Here is a 27,383-nt window from a genome sequence, read left to right on the forward strand (position 1 = left end):
GTGCCCTATGCTGTAAAACTTGCACCTTATACCTGACGAATAAGGTAGTCTGACATCATGAATCCCTTCTTCATTAGAAAGTTACACTAGTTTAGTGCCTTGATGAGATGTTAAAACAATTAGGAACAATAATGATTGTTTAAATATAGACCTAAGTTAATTTTTGTTTCTTTCCCTTCACGCCAGGCTGATCCAAATATTATAGCAAAATTAAAAGTAGGTAATTAATGTTTGACCAAGTATGGTTGACTGTAGAGGTCTATATCAAATTGTTGGATTATGTTTTATTCATTGAATTGAGTAAACTAAAAGCTAATTATAGTTTCAAAGTTAAAAGAGAAACGAACTTGCTTCTTGATTGTAGACTTTTCTTTAACAGAAGGGGGAGGGAGAAAGAGAGCAAACATAATGTGAAAAAGAAACCATGACAATCAAATAAAGTTCTGCTCGATTTTTAAACTGAATAAGTTTGAATTAGTGAAATATTACATCAAGCGCACACCTGTGGTATATTTTGTGGGTACATGAATTTGTTCTTGGGAGTTGAGTTAAATTTTTCTATTCAGAGCCCCAGTTTGTTTGTGAATTTTATGTATGTGGGATTACTCTCTATTATTTATTGGGACGACATATGATTTGCAAGAGATAGGTGATGTTCTTTGACTTCTTTGTCGGAGTAAGTAAGCGAGTTTATAAAAAAAGGTACTTTTAAGTCAAATTTTGAGGGTATGATGTTACAGTAGGATATTTTGTCTGTGTTTAATAAAAAACAATAATTTTTGAAGTCAAAGCAATTAAATAAGTAATTCAGGTTTCTAACAATCAATTTGATTAATTTTTCCAAGTATAATCGATACGAAAAAGGAACAAATAATAATAAGAAAATAAATGAGAGAATAAAGGAAATGGAAATCTTATTGATGCATACCTTTTTTCTGTGTGAAAGCAATAATCTTCTTGAGGCCTCTAAACTGTTCCATGTTTTCGCAGGAATTCTCGAAGGCTTTCCTTCAGCCTCCTCGAGGCCTTCGAACTATTCGGATTCAGATTCCTGGTGAATGCAATAGCCGCCTAATTGTCTTTAACTTCCGGGAGCAGCATCCTTTCCCTCTAGAATCGGTCAATAAAGTCTCGTAGTGACTTTGTCCTTCTTTGTATAATCATACACTTGCTTTTTCACCTTTTGCGCTTTAGAATGGGCTTTGATGGAAGCATCTGCAAGTTCAACAAAAAAACTAATAGAATGTTCGGGCATATGAGAATATCATGTTAGAGCTCTTTCTGTAAGTGTCTCCCCGAATTTTTTGATGAGCACCGACCTATTTTCTTCCTTTATGAGGTCATTCCCTTTGATTTCGGTCGTATACGCCATGATGTGATCATGAGGGTCCCAGGTGCTGTCATATTTTGGAATGTCGTATTGAATTTTTTCAGGATTAGTATAGGGTCTGCACTGGGCTTCCATGGCTACTGCGAATACTTGTTCATATCGATCCCTTTCACGGTCGGTGGCATTCCCTGAATTTGTTCAATTTTTTCGTTTTGTTCCTTGAGTTACCTTTGTAAGGTTAGAATAATATCTTGCCATTCAACACTTAAAGTCATACCTGAACATCCGGCTCTGGTTTCTCCCGAAAGTTCTTGAGTTGCCTTGTGTGCCATTTTGGAGTTGGGGGTGGGGGTGGGGGTTCTATCAGCAGCATCTGTTCTCAGAGGCAGGGTCGGCGTTATTACCATTGGTACACTTGTCCATACCTTTAAGGCTTCTCAATTTGGGCATTCAGCTTCTGCTGTTCTGACATGAAATCGTCCACTTTTTTCTCCATCCCTCAAATATCAGGATGATCGCTAGTCATTTCGACCGCGAGGAGGTGTAGAGCCAGTAGATTGATCATCTGGAGTTCGGATTCCTTCAAATAGTTCGATCGTTTGTCCAACTATGGAAACATTGAGTAGATCATTGATTCCTGACATAGTATTCTTCTTGCAACAAACAAAAGAAGAGTAAAGTTAGGTGAGAGCATCACGTAAAAGAGGTTGTGAATCAAACTATTAGTTGTCAAAGCCCCACGGCGGACGCCAAATTATTTGACCCAAAAATTAGTTTTGAGAAAAATAATTAAATTTGTATTTTATAGGGCCACTAGCAATTTATTTGATCTGAGATAGTTATAAATAATAAATAATGATAAACAAGAAAAGTGTAATAGATTAAATAGACCGCTGAAATAGAGGAAATTCTACTTTATTTCTAATCCTCGAGCAATCTGCGATCACAGAAGGGATTGAATTACAATGCTATTGAACAAGAATCTAATACAAGATAGTGTTTTCGTATCAAGAGGATTTTTCTTCTCTATTTTCGATCCTCCTCCCTTGGACAGACTTTATAGTGATAGAGGAAATGATGTAATTCCGAGTTTCGAGCCAATATGCCAGGGGGTTAGGCAGTGGATAGTGATATCCTTGTTAGTGGTAATTGTTCTAACATAACATTGATATCCACCAGTGGCAGATGTATGTTGATGGTTATGAGTGCTCAAGCACCTATTACTTTGATGACATAGTCGCCATAGTCGCCTAATTGTCTTCAACTTTCGGGAACAATATCCTTTCCCTCTGGAATCGGTCAATGAAGTCTCGTAATGACTTTGTCCTTCTTTGTATAATCTTGAAGATATCTTCCACTTGCCTTTCCACCTTTTTCTCTATAGAATAGGCTTTGATGAAAGCATCTGCAAGTTCAACAAAAGAACTAATAGAATGTTCGGGTAAATGAGAATACCATGTTAGAGCTCTTTCCGTAAGTGTCTCCTCGAATTTTTGATGAGCACCGATATGTTCTCTTCCTTTATGAGGTCAATCCCTTTTATTCCGATTTTATACGCCATGATGTGATCATGAGGGTCCTAGGTGTCGTCATATTTTGGAATATCGGGCATTATAATTTTTTTCAGGATCGATACGGGGGCCGCACTAGGCTTCCACGTCTACTGTGAATACTTGTTCACATCGATCCCTTTCACGACCGCTGGATCATTTTGTTTCATGAGTTGCCTCTTCAAGGTTAGAATAGTATCTTGTCATTCAACGCTTAAAGTCATACTTGAGTATCCAGCTCCGGCTTCTCCTAGAAGTTCTCGAGTTGCCATGTGAGCCATTTTGGAGTTGGGGGTTCCATCAGTAGTGTATGTTCTCGGAGTGGGGCTGACATTAGTACCATTGCTCTACTTGTCCACAACTTTAAAGCTTCTCCAATTTCGGCGTTCAGCTTCTACTGTTCTGACATAAAATCGTCTACTTTTTTCTCTAGCCCACAAATATTATGATGATCGCTACTGGATCTGGATAGCAATTCATTTTGACCGCGAAAAGGTGTAGATCCGGTATATTAATCATCTGGAGTTAGGACTGCTTCAAATTGTTTGATCGTTTGTCCAACTATGGGAACATTGAGTAGATCACTGGTTCCTAACATAGTATTCTCCTTGCAACAAAAAAGGGAAAGTAAAGTTAGGTGAGAGCATGAACGTAACAGAGGATGTGAATCAAACTTTTAATTGTTAGGTCCTCACTGTAACGACCCGATCAGTCATTTTGAGATCTAGCGCATAGTTTGGCAATTTGAGTCCATGAGTAGCTTCACTTCAGGTATTGTGACTTGTACGTGTGGTCGGAATTAAATTTCGAGAAGTTCAGAGTTGATTTAGAAAGAAAATTCTAATCTCGGAATCTCTAAGTTGGAGGTGACTAAGGTTTGAAATTTGAGTAAACGACCTCGAAATCAGGATTTGAAGGTTCCAATAGGTTCGTACGATAATTTTGGACTTGGGCGTATGTTCGGATCGGGTTTTGGATGAGCCGGGAGCGTTCCGGCGCCTATTGTATAAAGTTGGTGTTTTAGAAGAATTTCATAAATTTGGGTTGAAGTGTATTTTAATTCTATCGGTGTCTGTTTGGAATTTTGAGCCTGGGAATAGCTCCGTATGGCGATTCTAGTCTTAGGAGCGCGTCCGGATGTGGATTTGGAGGTCCAATGGTCGTTTTGGGACCATTTGGCGAAAGTTGGAAGCTAAAATTTTTTGGGAAGTTTGACTAGGAGTGAACTTTTTGATATTGGGGTTGGATTCTGATTTCGGAAGTTGGAGTAGGTCCTTAATGTCGAATGTGACTTATGTGAAAAATTTGAGGTCAGTCGGACGTGATTTGATAGGTTTCGGCATCAAATGTAGAAGTTTGAAGTTCTAAAGTTCATTAAGCTCGAATTGGAGTGCGATTCGTGATTTTGATGTTGTTTGGTGTGGTTTGGGCCTCGATCAAGTTAGTATTGTATATTGGGATATGTAAGTATATTTGGTTAAGGTCCCGGGGCCTCGGGTAGATTCCGAATGGTTAACGAATTGAATTTGGCCTTATGAAGATGATAAAGCTGCTATCATCTAGTGTGACCGCACATGCGAGGTTTTGGCCGCAGGCACCGGGAAGCAGAAGCGGCCCAGAGGTCATTGAAGCGGAGAAGGTTAGCCAGGGAAAGGACCGTAGGTGCGGAGTTTTGGCCGCATCTGCGCAAGCGCAGAAGCGAAAAGTTGGGCACAGAAGCAGAAGAAGGTGCATGAGCGGAAGGGAGCTCGCACCTGCGATGTCGCAGAAGTGGGGAATGTTTTCGCAGGTGCGAGGCATCGTGTTTGGGTGATTTCCACAGAAGCAGTGGTGTGGTCGCAGAAGCGACGCCGCAGGTGCGAAAATATTGTTGGGCAGATATGTTTTAAGAGCGGGATTTGGCTCTTCTTCTCTCATTTTTCACTTGGTTGAGGCGATTTTGGAGAGCTTCAGGGAGGGATATTCATCAAGCAACACAAGTAAGTGATTCCCACCTATTACAAGTTAAATACATGAATTCTATAAGGATTTAAACATGAAAATTCATGGAAAATTAGCGAAAATTAGGGGTTTTGGTAGAAAACCTTGAAATTTGGTATTTTTGGATTTTGACCACGAATTTAGACATGGAATTGGGAATAAATTATATATTTGAGTTCGTGAGGTTATAGGTAATAGTTATCTTAGAAATTTTTTTGGAATCCGGGCATGTGGGTGTCACGACCCAAACCGATGGGCCGTGATGGGCACCCGATACCTTACTCAATCGAGTACCAACGTAACGTATCTTTCTTATTACATCATCATATACACATGACATACGGGCCTAATTGGCCAACATGATCCTTTATAAACTCAAAATATAGGCCGATAAGGCCGCACAATTTTTTATGTACACGACATATGTCTACAAGCCTCTAAGAGTATATAAATGTCATAAAGGTCGGGACAGAGTCCCGCCATACCAAACAATACACGTCTAAATTATACTAACCAAATGAGCAACTCCGAAGCAAATGGAGCGCACCAACATTTTCCGCTGAGCTGATAGCCTACTTGGAGGGCTCCCGACCTGTCTATTGGGACCTGCGAGCATGAAACGCAGCGTCCTCAGGCAAAAGGGATGTCAATACGAATAATGTACCGAGTATGTAAGGCACATAAATAAGTACATAAGAGACATGGAAGAGATATAGAGTACATGACTCAACCTGTCAGTCTGAATAACTTTGTAAATCATAAATTACTCTTAGCGTCATGCATATACGTATGAATGTCATGTCGTGCATAGGTACATGTTTCATAATATCATCAACCTCTAAGGGCATTCCATCATATCATATCAGCCACTGTGGGCAAAATCATCATTGTATACTAGCTGATAAGGTGTGGTATGTATATAACGCCATAACTTTTTCCATATCCCATATACATACATATATACACGTATATAACGCCGTTTGAATCATATTTCAGCCACTGTGGGCAACATCATCATCATATACCATCTGATCAGGTGGTGGTGCGTATATAACACCGTAACTTTTTCCCATATCCCATATACATATATTTACATATATACGCGTATATAACGCCATCTGGTCATGGGTCAATGCACGTGTATAAATGAATAAAATGCATGAAAAATACATAATAATCTCGATATTTCCTTCCGGATAAACTTTTCCAACTGCGTATTATTCTGAGACCCATGAACAGAAGATAATAAAAATTCTCATGGGGAATCAAGAATATAGACACCCCTGCTCTTTGGACTAGAGACAAGTCTTATAAAAATACCCAAGAGAATAGCTGTTGTTTATCTGTTGGCCTCATAGTAGCTGATGTAGGCTAATTAGCTATCAGCTATCAATATATACAACTGCTATAGTTACTTCTATTATACAATCATGTTTGTAACTATCTAATCTTTCTAGTACTTATTTTCACTTGTTTTGTCTTTGTCCTGCAATGTGCACTTGTAGGATCATTTCTCTGATTCTATCACTACTATCTCGAGTGATTTGTTGGAACCTTCTGTTATTTCTTTCTGCCCAAATGTGGTACACCGCTACTGCAAATAGGAACCTCATAATCTCTCCAACTAGTTGCCTGTTGTTTCTTCTCTAAGATAGTCATACTACTTCCTCTTCCCAGTGATGTAATTGCTTGCTGATGTTTATCCATTTCAATAATTTGCCCCAGATGTCTTTAGAGTATGAACATTTAAAGAATAAGTGGATATGTGTCTCAGCTGCTCCTGTAGAGCATAAGACACATGCATATGGTACTTGAATTCCCCAACTTAGTAAGCTGTCAGTTATTGCAAGTCGTTTCTGAACTGTCATCCAAAGTATAAAGGAGTGTCTAGGAATTAGTCCTCTGATCATTATCAAGGACCTCCATAATACCTTTTGGTATTGTGACACACTAGCAGTATATGCTTTCTTTATTATAAATCTGTCATTAGAGGCATATGAATTCAACTCTGCAACTCCAGTTGTTAACCAATTTCGAGTATCAAATACTTTCCTCACTATCCATTAGGCTTGTTTTGGAGTAGATATACTGTCTAGATCCTTATTCTTTGTATAATGTGTATATACCCAGAGTACTCATAGCTTGTCTTTCTTCTGAGTTATGGCCCATAGTAGTTTGCTTATAGCTGCTTTGTTCCACAAAAATAGGTTTATAACATTCAAACCTCATGTAGACTTGGGCTGGCAAACTGCATCCCATGCAACAGGATTTCTCCTGCTGTTTTCTTCAGTCTCATGCCATAAGAAGTTCCTACATATTGCAGTCACCATGTTCATAACCTTTTTGGGAAGTAGGAACACTTGTGCCCAGTAGGGGCAAACACTCACATATAGTAAGTTTTCTTGTGAATAAAGGTACTCCTAAGTATTTGAAAGGGAGAATACCTAATGTAAAGTGGTATTGTGATAGGATTTGCTCTTTTACTTGAGTAGAGACCCCTGCCAAATAGATTAAAAAAAATTTCATGTTGGCTTCGAGGCCTGATGCTTCACAGAACTTGTCAAAACATTCCATCATGAGTTGTATTGAGATAGGATCCGCCCTACAGTACATCAACAAGTCATTTGCAAATCAGATATGCACAATCTCCATTTTTGCATACTTTGGATGGTAATTAAAGTCTGTATTTAGCTTCAATTTCTTCAAAGCTCTGTTTAGGTACTCCATTACTAACACAAAGAGATAAGGTGACATAGGATCACCTTGTCTTAGCCCCTTCTTTGCATTAAATCAGGGATTCAACACCCCATTGATCAACAGGGAATAACTTACAATACTTACACACTCCATAATGAGCTTGACCACTCTAGTAGAAAAATCAAACTCCAATAGTAATCCTTCCAGGAAGCTCCATTCTACAGAATCATAGGCTTTTCTGATATCCAATTTGATCAAGCATCTGGGAGATGATGATTTATAAGAATACCTTTCAGTAGTTCATGTGCTATGATCACATTGTCTAGAATATTCCTCCCTTCAATGAAAGCTGATTGTGATGCCCCTACTATTTGATCTACTACTGGTTTCAATCTTCCTGTCGAGATCTTTGCTATGATTTTGTAGAGGGTTGTACAACAAGAAATTGGTCTATATTCCTTGATAAATGATGGATTTGAAGTCTTTGGTACCAGTGTAACAGTAGTAGCATTTACTTCTTTTAGCAGTTTCCCAATTGTAAAGAATTCTTGCGCTGCATTGATTATTTCCTCTCCAATAAGTGGCCTAGACTCCTTAAAGAACTCAATTGGGTATCCATCTATACCAGGTGTTTTGTCTAGAGGTAAGTCTTATACAGTCTGTATGATATCATCTCTAGTTACTAGTAGAAACATCTGTTGTTGCTGACCCAATGTTAGGCAGGGGCCATTTCTAGCTATACTCACATCAAGTCCAGGCAAAACTGGAGTTGCTTCCCCCAACAGTTTTTGAAAGAACCCCAAGAATTCCTTTTGTATCAAAGGTGGGTCTATTAGTCTCATGTTGGCTTCATTGTAGATAGATAATATTCTGTTCCTTGCATGTCTAGCTTTCAAGTATGCATGGAAATACTTAGAATTTGAGTCATTATATGCAATCGAGGCTGCCCTAGATTTTTGTCTGCAGACCTGTTCTTGTACTCTCTCCCATTTTTCTAATTGAATGAGTTGTAGCTTTTCCTCCTCAATCAATTGTGGTTAAAGCAGTCCTCATTCAGTGCTTCCTGTGTATGCTTCTGTTGTTCTCTGAGTTTTGTTAGCTTGAGATCTACAGAGGACATATGTTTGTGCATGTCTTTGGTGGCTTCCTCTATTAGCTTCAGCTTCCTCCATATAGTAAACATAGTATATCCTTGTATGTCTTGTGCCCAGGTGCTTATGGATTAAAGTGACGGTAAAAAGAGTTTTGATTTCTTTTTAAAAAAATTAAATTATTGGTAGATAATAGTTATGTTTGATATGAAAAAAAATATTTCTTACGAAATATATTTTCCTTCACACCAAGCACCCCCAATATATTTTTAAGTTTCACTTTCATACACTTGTCTAACTCAGTTATGTTATTGCCCAGAGTAGTGTACAACTTACGGGTTCAAGTGAACCCATAACTTTCGACGCGGAGTAAAAATTTGTAGGTTAAATTCATTAAAAATTGCAAAAATAATAGATATGAACCCACAATTTTAAAAATACAATGGGTTCAATGTTAAAAACCTTAAAGTTGAACCCATAGGATTTAATTCTGGATCCGCCTCTGTTTTTGCCACATAAGCTCGATTAATGCATATGCTTTTAAAATAATAATTTTGAATATATATATTCAAATGTTTGAATATTGTCACATAAATTCGATCCATAATAAGATTGAAATAGAATCCCGTTGTCCATTTGCTTGTTATGCCTACTTATTTTGCTTTTGAAAACACAAAGAAAGAACACCATTTGACACAACTATGGTTCAAGAAAAAAGATCCTCTATATTTGAAAAAATCACAACAACAATTACCCTAGGGTTACTACTATGAAACAATGTTCCAAACTAGAATAATTTTGAAGTACATACGCAAACAAAGGTCCCTAATTTGTGGAAACAAACTGTTGAATCTTGATTCCTCAAGATTTAAGACCTCCTCTGCTTCAATTTCCACCAAGTCATCTAAGCATCAGAAATCCAAGAAAACTGAAAACCCCAGTTTGAAAAAACAAATTGAACCCCAGAATACTTCGCTCTTCAATGAGATCAGAGAGATTTTAGGAACAGAGACTGTAGTAACTGCAGATGAAAACCCATATGGACCTGAAATACCCGTCGTGGACTCATCATCTTGCACGGGAAGTGTTTGTGAAAATGCCAAGCCTAGTACAGAGCTGAAAATGAGAAATTTACATGATGATACTCCGATAGAAATTTTGGTGAAAAGGGATATTAGTCCCATTGTTCACAAGATTACAGAGATTGTGAGGAGTGAAAATGATGTGATTTCAATGGAGGAACAACTGGAAAAAGCAGGTTTTGAGTATAATGAGGAGGTTGTTGACAAGGTTTTGAAGAGGTGTTTCAAAGTTCCTCATTTAGCTTTGAGGTTTTTCAATTGGGTGAAATCAAGAAAAGGATTTAGTCATACTACAGCGACTTATAATACAATGATTTACGTGGCTGCAGAAACAAAGAAGTTTCGCTTGGTTGACGAATTGGTGGAGGAAATGGGGAGGAGTTCCTGTCAGAAGAATCTTAAGACGTGGAGTATTCTGCTATCCCATTTTGGGAATGCGAAGTTGATTGGTAAAGCATTGTTCACGTTTGAGCAGTTGAAGAAATATGGTTATGAACCTGACTTAAGGGCTTATAAGACCTTGTTGAGTTCGCTTTGTAATGCTGGAAAAGCAGACATTGCTTTGGAGTACTACAATGAGATGATCAACAAAGGCTTGATGTTGGATGCAGCTATGTCTGGACAGCTGCTCAAATGCTTGGCTAACTCTGGAAATATTGCTGCAGTTCACAAAGTTGGCGACGACATGATACGGGTTTTTAGTATTTCAGAAAACCATGTGTATGGCCTTATGCTGAAGAGTTTCTGCATTGCAGGGAGGATTACAGAAGCTTTGGAATTGATTCGTGATTTAAAGAATAAAAATGTGAAGCTTGATTCTCAATTTTTTGTGACGTTGGTGAAAGGACTGTGTAGGGCTGCGAGGATCAGTGATGCATTGGAGATTGTTGAAATTGTAGAGAAAAGAAATGGTGCTGATGAGAAACTTTATGCAGTCCTTATAAGTGCATATTTGGGGAAAAATGAAATTTCAAAGGCAATTAATCTATTCCAGTGCATGAAAGATTCAGGAAGTTTGCCCACAGTTTCGACTTATACTAATCTGATGCAGCACCTTTTCAGGGTTAATGAGTTTCAGGAAGCGGTGAACCTCTATAATGAGATGACAGAGATAGGAGTTGAATTGGATTCTGTTGCAGCAACTGCAGTGGTTGCGGGTTATATCAGCCAAAACCGCATTTCTGAAGCGTGGGAAGTGTTTGAGAATATGAAGGATAAAGGAATTGACTTTAGCCGGAAATCATACACCATTTTTATCAAGGAACTTTCCAAAGTATCAAGGACGAATGATATTTTCAAGGTTCTGAATGAAATGAAGGCCTCCAAGATGGTTATTGGGAACAATATCCTCCAGCATGTTATTTCATATCTGGAGAGAAAAGGAGATATGAAGAACATCAACAGGATCAAGCTGCTACAGGGAGTTTCTAAAGTTTACCATGAAGAAAATGGATCACCTGACTTGGATGTGAGTAGTCAACAAGAAGGAAATTTGGAGTTAAAATCAGAAAACCTAGAACGGCTGTCCTCAGCTCTTGACGTGCCAGAGGCAGCTTCAAAATCCTGTAGTGAAAGTGATACACATAAGGTTTTCCAAATTTTGTTATCATCAACAGATTGGTGCTTAATACAAGAACAATTGAAAAAATGCAACATACAGTTCACCCCAGAAATTGTCGTGGAAGTTTTGCGTAACTTTAGGCTGCAAGGTTGTGTGGCATTGCAATTTTTTTCTTGGGTTGGGAAGCAAACTAATTATAGGCATACAACAGAATCCTACAATATGGCCATTAAAATAGCAGGACAGGGCAAGGACTTCACTCAGATGAGAAATCTATTTTCTGATATGAGGAGAAACGGTTGCTTAGTAACAGCTCATACCTGGACAATCATGATAATGCAGTATGGCCGAACCGGACTCACAGATATTGCTGTTCGTACCTTTAAAGAAATGAAAGGTAGCGGTTGTAAACCCACAGATAGTACATACAAAGCTGTGATCACATCTCTTTGTCAGAAAAAAGGTAGGAGAATTGATGAAGCAGTAAAAGTTTTCCAGGAGATGATTCAAGTTGGATGCAGTCCTGATAAAGAACTAATTGAAGCTTATCTCGGTTGTTTATGTGAGCTTGGTAAATTAAGGGATGTCAGAAGCTGTACTGAATCTTTACAAAAACTCGGTTTCAGTACCCCTTTAACTTATTCATTGTACATTAGGGCACTTTGCCGAGCAAGGAGGCTGGAAGAGGCTTTAGCATTGGTTAACGAAGTTGATGACGAGCAACATGTCTTGAATCAGTATGTTTATGGAAGTTTAGTTCATGGATTACTACAAAAAGGGCAGTTAGAAGAGGCATTGACAAGAATAGAATCCATGAAGCAGGTCGGTATTCATCCTACTGTCCATGTATATACTTCCTTGATTGTATACTTCTTTAAGGAGAAACAGATAGGAAAGGCTCTTGAAATTTTTGAGGAAATGAAAGATTTAGGCTGCCAACCAACAATTGTTACGTATTCAGCGTTAATACGAGGGTACATGAACATGGGAAAGGTTTCTGATGCTTGGAGTGTGTTTCATCAGATGAAAAAGAATGGACCATCTCCTGATTTCAAGGCATACTCCATGTTCATCTCTTGTCTATGTAGAGTTGGTAAGTCTGAAGAAGCTATCCAACTTATCTCTGAAATGCTGGATACTGGGATTGTTCCTAGTACAGTTAATTTTAGAACCGTCTTCTATGGGCTCAATAGAGAAGGAAAACAAGATTTGGCCAAGACTGTAATACAGATGAAGTTAGATGTGAAAAATAGAAGAAAGTTGCTAACTTGATTTTGATAAGAACATGTTAAAGTTAACACTGTCACTTTTTATCGTAAGAGGGTTGTTTGTTAAGTATGTTTAATATAGATTTGAGATATAGCATGACTTAAGTCCAAGAAGAGGGGGAAAAAATCATTACGCAGTATTTATCTGATGCAAAAAAATTTTAAGATATTATTTCTAGCAATCAGTGAGAGAGAAATGATAGCGTCATGGGTGGATAATAGGAATAGAAATAAAAAACCTCGACCTTCCATTCGATCTATATGAATTGAAGATTGCTCTATTTCATGGTTTAGAAAAATTGCAATAACAGCTAATCCCGTGATCAGAGCTTGCTATGGAAAATGACCGACAACGAAATTTGGCAAGAACCATAACACTTTTTTCTTGTTGTATAATGATTAATGAGCCCTCTAAAGGAAACAGTGGTTTAGAAATTTTGGTTTCAAATAGTAAGAGTTCTCTCGGCTTACGCCACAAATAAACGCCACTAGTTAACCTTAATGTATTTATAGCATGCCTCGCCCAAAAAAACGTTATTAAAAACATTGGTCACGCTTATGAAAAGAGAAGGCCATGTTTTTTCCTCTTAAAATAAAAGTACAAAGGAGTCTCACCACACTCCCTTCCATATGCGTTATCATAATGCATACTCTTTTTCTAGTGCCTTTATTATTAGAAGCATACTTTTGATGCTACTAATAAATATAAGTAATTTAATAAGATTACAAGTAAATTATTTACATAATTAGGTCCTTATTTCCAAAGCATGTAAAAGTAAAGCATTATGATAACGCATATGGAAGGGAGTGTGGTGAGACTCCTTTGTACTTTTATTTAAGATCCCCTATCCCTCAAGGCCTCAATATTAATTAAGGTTTTCCATAATCATGGTCATTCGATTAGGCAATTAATGGTATTTCAAACGAAAATCTTTTGAGCGACACTCAATATTCAATAAGCATGGCCATTCAATTAGGCAATTAATCATAGTTCAAACAAAAACCATTTTGAATGACATTGTCAAGGAGTTGCAAACAAATAGGGTTTAGTAGAGTTACTAGTATTTACTTCATCCGACCAACATTATCGTCCATTTTCTGCTCTTTGGAAGTAATTATGTTAAACCAAAAAAAATGTTTGAGATGTTCTTTTAAGTTAATAAAACAAAATTGGATTAGCAAATTTATCTTGAGGCTATATGAAAATTAGCCAAATAGACTCGAGAAAGAAAAACACGAAGTGAACATTGGATCGCAGAAGGTATATCATTACTTAATACATGCATTTCAATATAGTAGCACTATGAACTGTTAACATAAGAGGAGATGACATACTGATTTGTCAAGGTTCAATCACGAAAATATTGGAAGAAAACTAATAGAAGCAACCTTGAGTCTTTAAAAATGGAGTTGATAGAGATCCTCAACACAACTCCAACCACTCTCAGGAACATCCTTTCTGTTCAAATGCAACACTTCAAACTATCACTTTCGACATACTTTTATTCTGTTTACATTTCATACAAATGATAACGTTAAGGTCAAATCCACCAGAATCATCAATCAATGACAGAGAAATGATGTATACACACTGCTGGTGTCGCTCCTGGCAATTATTTTGTGGATAAACAGTGTAGAATTTGGGCTTATATTGGAAGGAACGGCAGGTGCCAGATTCACCACAGCAAGCGAACCCAACTCCATTAGATCAACTGTTTATTGTCTTCTGACTTACCCATGTACTCGGGGTTCATCTGATCGGGCCCAATTGCATCTCCACGGCCAAACCACAGCTTCATGCTCTATGCAAGTGCAAACAAATACAATAGATGAACAGGTAAAATCCATAGCATTTGTAATCCGACATTTATAATGCAGATAAAAGTATATCCTCACAAGACACAAATATGTACCAAAAACTGTATGCAATCAAAATGGTATTTTACAGTAAAAATTTAAGGTAAAATGAAACCAAGAAGTGAAGTCCAAGAGAATTTCAAAATGCAAAATATTAAGCCCCAGCGCAGCAAATTGAACTAGCCCATAAACTCCAAGGTGGCAACTGGAAAACCATCAGTCTGTTGGATGTCCATCGACAAGAATAAATCAAGGATGAAAGTTTAAATTCTTGTGCAACAATTATAAGGTTCCATACCCTGGACTAGAGCTTCTTCACAATCTCTTCATTTGCACGCTTGTAGTAAGTCATCCTTTGTGTAGCCGCCACAGCTTCTTCATACTTCCTTTTTTGTAAGGCGTTAGCAAAAGAGATGGATGATTGTTCGAACTTTCCCTGTATCTGCAGACCAATGAAGTAGAGCTAATGGAGATAAAATAAGTAAAGCCAAGCTCACTGCAGACTTACATAAACAAATATGGAGTAAAAAATATTAGCAATAGCATTGTTAAGAGTTATAACAATTGCAAACCTACACAAACACCAAATTACCAAAATAAAAATTGTCCAATTAATTCCTTCTTTATTATGTGTGCACAAGTGAAACTGGTAAAAGTCTTTACTTTCTAGTAGTTAATTTCACATAACAAAAGTGTGAGATGGCTATATGAGAAAATTCTTCCAGTGACATACCAGAGGAAAGGAGGAGTAATTACAGAACTAATATAATATTCTCTCAGGGTATTTTCAGTCAGTACCAACCACTTGATAACTCTGTTGCTTGCTAGCATTTTTAAAAAAGCCTACTATTCACCGAAATTTGACCACTCAGGCGACATGCAGATTGATATATGATGACTCATATCAGTATAGCAATCTGACCTTCACCGCAACCAGAGCCAAAAAACTAAGTGGAGGAGAAAAGGAAAGAGGAAAACTGATAATTTCTCTGACAGCTATCAGAAAAAGAGTTAGGTTCTTTAAACGCTTATACAAGTTTGTTGTCATCGCTTATACTACTGGGTTTCTTTTTTACCTCCCCCTGAATTTGTTTCAGTGCCTGAGTGTTAGCAGCCTCTTCAACTGTTTCTCTGAGTTCCATAATCTGCAGTTAAAATTTGATAGTTAACAGTCTAAGCAGAAAATTTTAGGCAAGCCATGGGAAGAGAAGCACAGTTAGCACCTTTCTGAAGATCAAACAAAATAATATACCGTTCTGCCAAGATAAATATCAGATACAGGCGCTAAAGTTATTCCAGGAAATAACAAAAAGATTTAATGCCAACTCTTCTCTGCAAGCATACAGATTCCTTCTGTATGTTGTATATTCTTGGTAAGATTCTTGCAAGAGTTCTCACTTGAAATTTTTTGTTCTTTCGATGATCGAGAAGTTTTCTTTTTTCGAGTTTCAGAACTCGGTGGATCCGGGCTTCTCCTTTACCCTTCTCCACTTCAATACCAAACTTGGTTCACCAACCAAGATTCAGAACAACTCTACTCAAATTTCAGTGATGAGATATTTATTCTGTTCAAAGGTAAAAAGAGAAACAAGTGTACAGGCCTTAACGAAGAAAGGCGCAAACTCAGAAAATAATTATATACATACATAATTGAAACATAACAGCTATACATGCAGACAATAGTTACATGGGCAAAGAAAATTGAGAAGTTACAATTAAGTGAAATACTTATTGTTTAGTGATGTCCTCTTCAAATTACAGTCTAGATGATTATGGGTATTGCCTCAATGCTGTGGATACCAAGGAATTGCTTAAGCAGGGTGAAGAGATCGGCCTGTTTTAGCACCTAGCTCCAGGGCTTAAGCGCGATTCAAGCGATCCCTTAATGATCCTGGACATTTGAAGTTTTGGAATGCACCATCTTGCAACTTTAGAAACCAACAATAAATTAGTTAATTAAAGAATTAATGGGGAAAAAAATCATACAAGATGTCCAAGCCTATTCTATGTCACCACTGATTCAACACCTTCAAAATGTAGGCAATGAATCAGCATAACCCCACTAAATGGCTAATGGCAAGGTACTACTCGACTGCTAAATGGCTAATGGCATAGAGCCATTTAGTCATTTTTCCTACTGCCTCCTGTACTCTAATTTATGCTGTTACTGAGCACCCCACATGGAGGAAAAGGAAGTATGGGGTTGCCCACATCCTCAAAAGTAAGCTTCTATGTCAAAGACAGATTTTTCTCATTCTCTTATCCTTTACCTGGAGTTGGATAATTCCGTTGGTTCTTTAGGAGCTCAAATAACATGCAAGTACATCACGGAGCACCACTCTTAAAGAATCATAAATGGCTATGGTGGCTTCTAGAAGACGTTGTTGTTATCCTTTTGCATATTTCCAATATATCAAGAGCAGAAATGAAAGTTGAAGATGTCAAAGCAAAGCAGGAGCTTCAAAAATGTTAAAGATGAGGAGAAGTTGCCAACCAGAAGAAGAAACAGAGAAGTTGCAGCCTGGGAGAAGAGGGAACCACAAATTAAAAAGAAGAAGAAGTCTAGTGAAAACATAAGCTTAGACCAGGAGAAGATTAGTCACAGATAAGGAGAGGTGAAAGAAGAAGACATGCAAAAGCCTTAATTTCAAAAGGCCTAATTTTCTATTTCCTCCTTTTCCCCCCACTGTATTCTGGTCAGATGGATTTCAGCAGAACAAGGTGATCGCTTCTGTATGCTCAGTTAATACCTCACCCAGAAGAAGTGAAAACACCCACTTTGCCGTGCTTGCATATTTCAGGTGAAGTGCTCTACTTTCAATACACTAGTGGTAATTCAACAAGAGAAGAAAATACAAGGTTCAAAAGCAACACAATATGAAGCAATTGTGATAGCTACTTCAAGAATAATACAGCTAAGCATCATAGCAGCATTATTCGATTTGGAAAATTTGTGGAAAAAAATCTGAGAAAACGTCGGTCCTTTTGAAATAAAATGCTTTCTTCCCATATTACAGCTCTCATGTGGAAAGAGAAGCAAATAGGGAAAATCTACAATTAGAGCACCTCATAGCAAAACAATTTGACTAATTCTGGGAATATGAGAAGCAAATTACAAGCTCCATCATAACTCATCATATTGCAAACAAAACAACAAATGACAATTCGCTAGAAGAAATTTAGATATAAAACATGTCAAATTACTTAAGTCAGCTCCATAAGTTATTCCTCACTTTCCACCATTCACGTCTTTTATTGATCTGCTGCCTGTATTCTTTTTGGTAGTTGCTTTCGTTAGATAAAGAGGATACGGGATGCCACAAAGACGCATTCCTTTTTATACTTTCAAGTCTAACTGTAGTATCTGTCAACTCCGAACACAACAAACAACAAAAAACCATGTGAACTTCATCAAAAAATGGAAAAGGTGGAGAAGTAAATAGTGACTCCCTATTTTGAAAATCTAAAAATAACACACACAAAGTAATTAACCCATACCAAGCCAGCATAACCAAAGCGTTACCATTACGAGGAAGGGATAAGAAAGCACTAGTCAATTTTGAACATATGGTCAAGATAATATTCACGTTACAGGCATTGAATGCCAATTTCTATATCAAAGTAATATTGACGTTACAGGTATTGAATGCCAATTTCTATCTTAGATCAATTTAAAAAAGCCAACATGTCCAAAAAACAATTGACAGCATCACTTCTTGAAAAGTAAGTCCAGAATAACAAATTTTACCTCAGCAAGCAACTCTAGGTCATCAATCCTTTCCTCTTCATCCACATGCACGCCTTCCAACTTCAGCTGGAAGCCAGGAAAAAACAGTAAGAAGAAAAATTACTGAAACTTGGTACACCATAATCCAAAACTCCTATTACATTTGCATCCATTTATCTTGTCCTTATGTTGCCATTACATTATTGATATTTTCTTCATTTTAAATACTTCAATGCAGAAGAAAAAGAATGAAACCAAATGCAATTGGCCAAAGTAACCACTCCTCGTTTCTTGCAATAATCCAGAGGAAACACAACACATAAGTCAGGATATGAAATATGCTTTTAAAGCATTAGCCAATACACTATCTTCTTGTCCTTAGAGTTAAGCATGTTCAGCCTAAAAAACATAAAAATAATAGGAGGCTGTATAGACGTAATCTTCTGTCAAAAGTCTCTTGCACATATAAGGCATCACAGACATTACAGCTAAAGAAAAATATGCTTTGAAAAAGTGAAAATACCAATGAAAAATGAAACTACAATAGCAATAAATATGTATCAAATAATGGTAACCTACAATGTATATTGCCCTTGACAATGGGTCAGTTAGCGTGCGATATGCATCGATTACACGAGCAGACTGTGCAGCAGCATACTCCCTTTCTTTCTAGCAGAAACAGCAAAAAGCCACGGGAAATAATATCAAAATTTTGGCAAAAAGGGACACCCAAAGAAAGAAAATCATAGGGGAGCCTGGAAAACGGAATTTTCACATATATATGTCCAGAATGTACAATTTTATGAACCTCGGATTTCGTATGAACCAAGTCTGGATGTAGCTTCCTCTGCCAGTCTTTGTACTTGCGCTCTAGATTCTCCCCCTCAATTCCATACTTCTTCTCCCTGTAAGAATGCATAGAATCTTTAGCATCTCAATATCACCAGCCATGGAAATAAAAGAAAAAATCTTCAATACTTGTAGAAAAAGTTGAAAAAGAAATTAATAAGAAACACGTCTCACGCTCTTTTAAATATTCAGAACTACAGAAGCTCCTCTCCGTTTTGATATTACAAGTACAACTACATCCATATGTATATAACTATAAGCGAGGAACTTACAATCCAAAAATGTGGAAATAATCAACAGATTGATCGACAGGCTGGACGCTGCCACAAGCATTGCAAACCAGAAACGGCGTCGTAGTTGAGGAAACAGCATTGCAATTCCAGCAAGTAAGCTTCTGAGCAGCTTCGGAACAGAAATGGAATCTTCCAGAAAAGTCCAGATTGTTTCGAACAAAATAACGTTGAGGAAATTGATCTACTTGTGGAGAAATTGAAGAAGAAACAGGAAAATCCAATTGGGACGGCGAAACAGAAAACGTCGTTACTTCCCTTCTCAATAGCGCTACTGGGAAGGATGTTAAAATCCGGAGCTTCTTCGTCCACATTTTCTGGGGTTGGTCTTGGCAGCAGGCGGTCATGAACTTAGTGAAGCATAGAAGGCTGGAGAAAGACGGCGGTTATATATAATGGTGCTTTAGATTGAAGACACGTGTCAATTATAAATTTAGGGGAATGAACTTTTGAAACTCACTAAATCCAAAAGTTAAATTATAAGGGGAGAATTGTTCAAGATTATATAAGAAAAAAATTAAATATTTTATTACAATAATCTGGGATTCTAACAATAGATGCTACATGTCTGAACAGTTAAGAAATTTCCTAATCACATTTTCTTTTAACAAAGCAGAAAGATGAGATATCTTTTCCTTAATCTTACGTGGTATAATAGCAATGCCAAATTCTCTAATGTTAAGGGGTATAGTTTCAAAACTAGAATAATAGCAAAATTATGCTAAATAAAGAAAATTAAAAAAAATTATGAACAACTATATAGAATCATAAAAAATAAAAGTTAAAAAATGAGAATATTATTTAAATATTAAAAAGTAATCTATTATTTTAACATAGTTAAATTTGTATGTAACCCCATCCAATAATAAAGTTCAACTTTAGTAACATCACTCATTATAAGTCAGGTTTGTGGATGACTTATTCTTTCTAAGATTACGAGGTGTAATTTTTTAGAAAAACTAGAATAACAACATAGCTAAGTATAATAAAAAAAATAAGGAAAATTAATTAAGAAAGAAATAAATTATGAGAAATTTTGTAGAAACTCATAAAGTAAAATTGGGAAACGAGAAATAAGGAAATAAAAGCTAAATAATGTGAATAGAATAATACTAGTAAAAAATGAAAAAGTTAAAATAAAAAGAAATAATAGATATAAAAAGTAAATTAAAAAGAATAAAAAAAAATTAAAAAAATAACCTTATAATTACACCATATAATAACAGCAATCAGCCCCCTAAAAATGGGAGAGTGTAATTGCACCCTTCAATTACACGCCGACCAAGTAAGACAAATATGACAAAACTATATAATTAAACCCAAATTCAATTACACGTGGCTTTCCAAACAACCCCAAAGGAAATCCTGATAAGAGGACAAAACGTCAAGAAGCAACTACAGACCAACTATAAAAGGAAATGTACTGTACTTTGTATATTGTTGAGTACTAGGTATGATGATTAAGGAAATTCTTATTAACAAAATAAAAGTTTCTTTTTTCTTGAATAACGTTATTTAGGTTCTTATCTCTTTATACGGCCGAAACCTGGCTCATCTGTTGTGTGACGGATCGGAACCGAAATGTAATGGATTGAAGATCGACCCCAGGTTCCATCGAACCAAAGTACGAATAAGAACATACGTCTCTAAGATCTTCGAGTCTGTGACTCCTGAACCGACCCCGATTCCGAATAAGCTCGAGGAAACATTATCGGACCCAATAACGGAAGGCCGAAATTGTTACATCCCGAATTTTCGTACGCTAAAATTTCGTCGTAAGTTAATACGTAAGTTCGGGAATGAAATTATTTTTGGGATTATAAGTATTACGCTATTTCAAATAAGTGATAAGTAATTTCGTGAAGGTGAAAGGGTAAACGAATAGAAGAAAACGAGTTTCGTCGAAGTTTGTCAATTTGGGATAGAATATGACCCGAGCTATAATACCTCATATTTATGGACTAATGTCATACAAGGTACCACATGACTATTATAGTAAGGGGTATAAAGTGTGTTAAAAGTAATTAGTATCTTAAGTAATTTGAGATAATTCCTAATTTTGTGAATAATTGGGTAATTATTGGTTAATGGGGGATTAGCCAATTAATTAAAAAAATAAATAGGACACTATTGGATAAGAATTGACCACCAAAACGTGGCAGCTACAACATTGTGACTCTTATATCATGATTCAAGTTGTCATTCTTAGAGAATTGGGTGGCCAACTAAGCCAAAAAGTGGGGCCCACTCCTAAAGGTTAAGAAAACCTTTCAAATTCATTTTTAGAATCTCTAAAATGAAGAAGGAAACTTCAGGAACTTATTCAAATGTTATCAACGTGACTTTGCTACCAAAGATCATACGAGACTACGTGATGTTATAGCAACAGAGTTTTGCGATTCTAAGGGAGTACGGTGCATCAACCTAGCAAATGCATAGGCCAAATGAATAGGGTCCCCAACTGCCTCTTCTCTTCTTCGCGAACGCGTTACTCATCTCGCGTCCGCGATGCACTCTACTCCTAACCCTTCGCGAACGCGTCCCTTACTTCACGAACGTGAATAACAACTCTTCCTAAATCCCTAGATACTCTTCCCGAATGCGAGACCTCCCTCGCGAACGCGTAAGAGGAAACCAGCAATAACAAAAACTAGCTGATCAACTATCTCCCAAAGGCCATAATTGGCCCATTAACCACCCGAAACTCACCCGAGACCCTCGGGACCTTAACCAAACATACCAACATGTCCTATAAGATTGTACTAACTTAGTCAAACCTTCAAATCACTCAAAACAATATCAAATCATCAAATTACCCCCGGATTCAAGCCTAAGAACTTCTAAACTTCCCAAATTCCACCAAACGATGCTGAAACCTACTAAACCACGTCTGAATGACCTCAAATTTTGCAGACAAGTCTGAAATGACACCACGATATCAAAATTTCCATTGCCTGCCAAAATCGCCACAAAATTCCAACCGTCGTCAATTCAAGCCTAATTCTACCACGGACCTCCAAAAAATATTCCGGATGCGCTCCTAAGTCCAAAATCACCTAACAGAGCTAATGAAATCATCAAAATTCAAATCTGAGATTGTTTATATATAGGTCAACATCCAGTTAACTTTTCCAACTTAAACCTTCTTCTAAGAGACTAAGTGTCTCGGTAAACTCCAAAATTACTCCGGACCGGAACCAACTGACCCGGTAAGACATAATACATCTGAAGAACACAAATGAGGCAGAAATGGGGAAACGGGGCTACGACTCTCAAAATGATCGGTCGTGTCGTTACATATTAGGTGGCGACTCTCTTTCATCAACAATAGAGAAACCACAAGTTGAATCATGTCTGACTAGTGCAAAATAGAGTGCAACAATGATCTTTATACTTTTCCCAAAAATTCAATCCTGGCTCGCCCGGTCAAAACCCGGGTCCAATAGTTGATTCCAACTAAACATGACCCACGAGCTCATATATGTGATTAGTTTCAAAATTCGAGTCCAAATCGACTCTCAAAACTCAAATTCTTATTTTTCAAAAACTTGATAAAGTTTACAAATTTTCACTTTGATTCACATGATTTTGATGTTAAAATCTAAGATATATTGATGGAATATGATTGGAAATAGATTATAATTACTTACCCAAAGTTTGTAGATAAAAGTTACCTCACCAAGTCGCCCCTACCGAGTCTAGGGTTCTAAAATGAGAGAATGTGAGATGAAATCCCGACTTCCAACCCTTTTGATCAGTTGCTGATGTTGCAATTGCAACGTGGGTTCGTAATTGCAAATCCTCACAATTGTGAAGTATTACTCACAAATGCGGTCACTATCAGTCCTATGCGGAGGTCGCAATTGCGACTCTGGCTTCGAATTTGCGAACCCTATCTCCATTGCAAATGCGATTGTTTTGTCACAAATACGAACTAGACCTCTACTAGAACTTCTTCTCAATTGCTAGCCATGTAATGTAATTGCGATACCAGAGGCTCCCCTGATAAGCTCGCAATTGCGAACCTGGTGTTTGAAAATGCGATACATGAAGCATCGACACACCAGATTCTACATTTTCAGTTCAAACCTTCCAAAACATGCACGAAACTCATCCGAGCCCTCGGGGCTCCAAACAAAACACCACACAAGTCTAAAACATCACACAACCTTGCTCGCATGATCAAAACACAAAAATAACATCTAAAACCACAAATCGAATATTAAAACACAAGAATTTCAAAGTAAAGTTCAAGAATCTCTAGAATTATATTTAAACGTCTGAATCCTATCAAACCAACTCCAAATGATACAAAATTTTATAGACAAATTCTAAATAGCATAACGGACCTATTCCAAGTCCCAAAATTAAATTCGGTGCTCAATAGCTAAAAGTCAACCTACGATCAAACTTTTCAACTTCAAATTGCCAAATTTCGACAAAACAACACAAATCAACCTACGGACTTCTGAAATCAATTTCGGGTGTATGCCCAAGTCCAAATCACGATACAAAGCTATCGAAGCCATAAAATACCATTCCGGGATCATTTTCAAAAAAGCTAGAGTTTGGTCAACATTTCTACTTTAAGCTTCTAAGTCAAAAATCAAGGGTCCAAATCAACCCGAAAACATCCCGGAATGAAACTAACCGACACTGCAAGTCATAAAATCATAAACATATATGTGTGAAGCATAAAAGGGGTAACGACGCGCAATTATACATAACGACCGGTCGGGTCATTACAGACAACATACCCAAAGACATAGTAATATGATATAGAGCAAACCCACGTACATTTGGGTCTTCGAAATCTCCCAAAACACAATTGAGGCCCAAAAATTTCACCATAATTCAGCAACGATGAAAAAGATCCCAAGTTAAGGTACTACTCGACTGATTTCAGTGGCATGACTTACCAAGACATATGCTTAACGAATTAAGGAATTAAGGTGGACTATACATAAATTCCTAGAGACAGACCTTCTAAATGCTTGTACTAGTGCATATTATAATAAATACTCAATCAACATAGTACAAAGAAGAAAGATTTCATGCCAAACAACACAAGTAATGGATCGTAACATATATGTTATTCCCTTTTACTCATGTTATTATTTTAAATAGGACGCTAAACATAATGAATCAAATTTGCCTATATAAGTAACTAAAGGTCCATACACGGGTTCATTGTCAACACAGAAGGAGGAAACAAATTTCAAGAGGCCTAGATGCTTACACTAATGTCTCCAATTTCATGTTCTACTAATGGTTTAAGGACAGTAGGAGCAACAGTCAACAAATCATAGAAAAGAACACATGTGAGATCTCCTATCAACAAACATGAGTCCACAATCTATGCTTTATCAATTTCAATTGATTCCTAGGCTTAATAATATGGCATAATAGACCCCAGGGAGTCAAACTACATAACAATTCGAATGATAATACTACTTAGTCGATTAATTAAGCCTAATGTCACAGACAAATATTACATAGTAATAATTCAACAGAAGCATCAACAGTAACATTTTATGAGAATGAGACAGTAATGAGAATTACCCTATGAGAATGCTTCAACTACTAAATCAAGACTTAGAACATAACATGTAAAGCCATTTGCAACAACTAACAAATAATCGTGAGAGTAGAGATTAAAGAGACTAACTAGTTACCATACACATCAGCAACAAAAGCAAAAAAAAATAGAGATTGAAAGAACCCCAAATTGTATCTTCAAGACCTTGAATACTCGGTAAATCAAAGCTCACAAGGATCTCCTAAGATCTTGAGCAGTTCTTATGCCAGGAAAAAAGGTCTAAAGAACCAATATCTGGTGGCCTTAGTTTTCAGCCAGCCATAAATAACCAAACAATAGTAGAATCAAGTGGGACCAAGAAAACACAGAACACATAATAATATACAAGTTATGAGGGTGATAGCGTGAGTGACCTAGGTCTACCTCTTGGGGAAAAGGGAGTGGGTTTATATAGTATTGATAACATATAAATAAATATGGAAAAGAATCAATTACACAAAATAAGAGAGAAGACCCATGCGGACCAATTTCAAATTGAATTAGTGAAAATTACACAAAGACCCCAACCACGAAGAAAGCATCGAAGACCTATCAAAATGGGAAGATATTTTTCCTTCTTAGATGTATAAAGCCACAATTGTATCCAAGTCTTCAAGGTCGTGGCTGTGTCCGCCCAATTTAGGAAAATGACACTTGCTATAGATGGATTGGTAACCAAAGTTACCATATATGAGTAAGTAAAAGAAAAACAAGGTAAGTAAAATCGCGTGTGAACGTGTATAAGGAAAGGGGTGAGGGAGGATTTCTAGGGTTGGCTAGGGTTTTGCTTGGGAGATACGAGAGTGTCTGAGGGCAATGTCGGGTGTAAAATGGGTTAAGGTTTGCGGTTGATGGAATATAAGGAAATAAAGGGGATCGTTGTGGGTTATTGATCTCTAAAAATCAACATCTGGGATTCAGAAAAGGGGAAGTGGGGTGGATAAAGAGTCGTGGACGGGTCAAACGGATACGGGTTCATTTAGTTTGGGCCTGAGATGGGTAAATAGGATGGGCTCAGTTATTTGGCCATATTTGGTCCGAATTTCAACCCTATATTGGGTCATAATTAAAAACACACGAAAATTAAATTAAATAAATTATAAAATGGTTAACAAAATGATAAAGATGCTATTTATGAAATTTAACACTTTTAAAATAGTAGACTATAATTGTAAATGCTATTCTGACCTAAATAACATAATAAATATAATTATTGAAAAATACAGGTTATTATCGCAAATAATATGTAAATGGTATGAAAATGCAAATGTAATTCTATGAAATAATATAAAATATGCATAAAAATATAAATAACTAGTTTGGACAACTTGATCACTCAGGATAATTTTAAGTTTAAGGAAATAATAAATAAATATTTATCAATTAAAATACTAGAATCAATTAAAAAGCATATAATGTGAATAAAATTATTTGTATAATACTTTCCATGATAATAAATGTTATGAAAATAATACATTGATATTTAAAGCATGTCATGGATTAATAATGCGGAGAAATATCCCATAAATACACCTTAAAATATATAAAAATTATACTATAAAATATATCAAACCTCAAAGGCTAATATGAAAATCATGAGGGCAAAATTGAGTATCAATAGTGTCATTTGGGACTTGCATGCAAAATTTGAGGTCATTTCAAGTTGATTTGATATGGTTCGGCACACGTATTACAAGTTGAAAGTTCATTAGTTCCTTTTGCTTGAATTGAGGTGTGATTCGTGGTTTTGATATTGTTTTATGTGATTTGAGGCCTCGAGTAGGTTTATGTTGTGTATTGAGTTTGGTTGGTGTGTTTGGACGGGGTCATGGGGGCTCGAGTGTATTTCAGATTATTTCGATTTGAGCTGGCTTTGTAAAGAGTTCTGATTTCTAGTGTTTTCGCACTTGCGAAGGATTGACCGCAGGTGTGGGCATGGGGCCGCAGAAGTGGACAAGGCTGGAGAGTGGGGAAAGACCACAAATGCGGAAGGTTGGGTGCAGGTGCGAGGTCACATCTATGATAAAGACTTCAGATGCGTGAGCACAATTGCGATAGGTAGGCCGCAAAAGCGGAAGGTTTAGGAATTGTGTTGGACCGCAAATGTGGACTTCCGTCCATAGTAGCAGAGCCGCAGATGCGCTCAAGTAACCGCGAATGCAGTTTAGTTGGTCAGAATATTAGTTCGAAGGGTTTGGTCATTTTCTCATTTTTGGATTCGTAGAGCTCAACTAGGGGCGGTTTTTGGAGGATTTTTCATCATAATTGAAGGAGGTAAGTGATCCTTACTTTATTTTGGTATTAGATATTGATTACTCATGGATTATTACACCTAATTTATATGAACTAAAAATTAAAGATGGGATTTGGGGTTTTTTGGACTATGATTTTGGAGAGTGAGAATTGATGATTTGACAGTCGATTTGAGGTTGGAATTCGATGAAACACATATATTTGGACTTGTATAGGAATGGGGGTTCGGAATTTTTGACTTTTTTCGGGTTCCCGGGTGCGAACCTAGAG

General features: G+C 36.9%; 2 protein-coding genes across 5 annotated transcripts; one reads left to right on the plus strand and one right to left on the minus strand.

Annotated features, from left to right (window-relative positions):
- Nucleotides 1-9,258: 9,258 nt before the first annotated feature.
- On the plus strand, nt 9,259-12,626 carry LOC107796546 (putative pentatricopeptide repeat-containing protein At5g06400, mitochondrial). Its single transcript, XM_016619336.2, has one exon. It carries the CDS (start codon nt 9,426-9,428, stop codon nt 12,561-12,563), a length of 3,138 nt encoding a protein of 1,045 aa, XP_016474822.2. The 5' UTR covers nt 9,259-9,425; the 3' UTR covers nt 12,564-12,626.
- Nucleotides 12,627-13,949: 1,323 nt separating this feature from the next.
- Nucleotides 13,950-19,736, minus strand: LOC107796543 (iron-sulfur cluster co-chaperone protein HscB homolog). Of its 4 annotated transcripts, none has more exons than XR_012705015.1 (8): nt 19,265-19,736; nt 18,952-19,048; nt 18,723-18,812; nt 18,165-18,230; nt 16,687-16,937; nt 15,493-15,561; nt 14,715-14,858; nt 13,950-14,361 (listed from the first exon to the last, which is right to left on the minus strand). XR_012705015.1 is itself a non-coding variant. In XM_016619333.2 (7 exons), the coding sequence occupies exons 1-6, from the start codon at nt 19,627-19,629 to the stop codon at nt 14,721-14,723; spliced, it is 846 nt and encodes a 281-aa protein (XP_016474819.1). In that variant the 5' UTR covers nt 19,630-19,716; the 3' UTR covers nt 13,950-14,361; nt 14,715-14,720. The 4 variants fall into 4 exon arrangements, 2 of the variants coding, with proteins under 2 accessions (XP_016474819.1, XP_016474820.1); XR_001650427.2 differs by lacking the exon at nt 13,950-14,361 and adding an exon at nt 16,145-16,344 and having other exon boundaries at nt 14,788-14,858; XM_016619333.2 differs by lacking the exon at nt 16,687-16,937 and having other exon boundaries at nt 14,715-14,879; nt 19,265-19,716.
- Between the last annotated feature and the right edge of the window lie 7,647 nt (nt 19,737-27,383).

This window comes from Nicotiana tabacum, chromosome 22, assembly GCF_000715075.1.
Source record: "Nicotiana tabacum cultivar K326 chromosome 22, ASM71507v2, whole genome shotgun sequence".
Classification (NCBI taxonomy): Eukaryota; Viridiplantae; Streptophyta; class Magnoliopsida; order Solanales; family Solanaceae; genus Nicotiana; species Nicotiana tabacum.

What these genes read in the sequence shown, in the direction of transcription:
- LOC107796546 (XM_016619336.2), top strand. Translation starts at nt 9,426, where the DNA reads ATGTTCCAAACTAGAATAATTTTGAAGTACATACGCAAACAAAGGTCC.
- LOC107796543 (XM_016619333.2), bottom strand. Translation starts at nt 19,629, where the DNA reads ATGACCGCCTGCTGCCAAGACCAACCCCAGAAAATGTGGACGAAGAAG. An exon ending in TATTTCCACATTTTTGGATT is followed by an intron (nt 19,049 to 19,264) that starts GTAAGTTCCTCG and finishes GCATTCTTACAG; the next exon opens with GGAGAAGAAGTATGGAATTG. An exon ending in ACCTAGAGTTGCTTGCTGAG is followed by an intron (nt 15,562 to 18,164) that starts GTAAAATTTGTT and finishes TTTTAACTGCAG; the next exon opens with ATTATGGAACTCAGAGAAAC.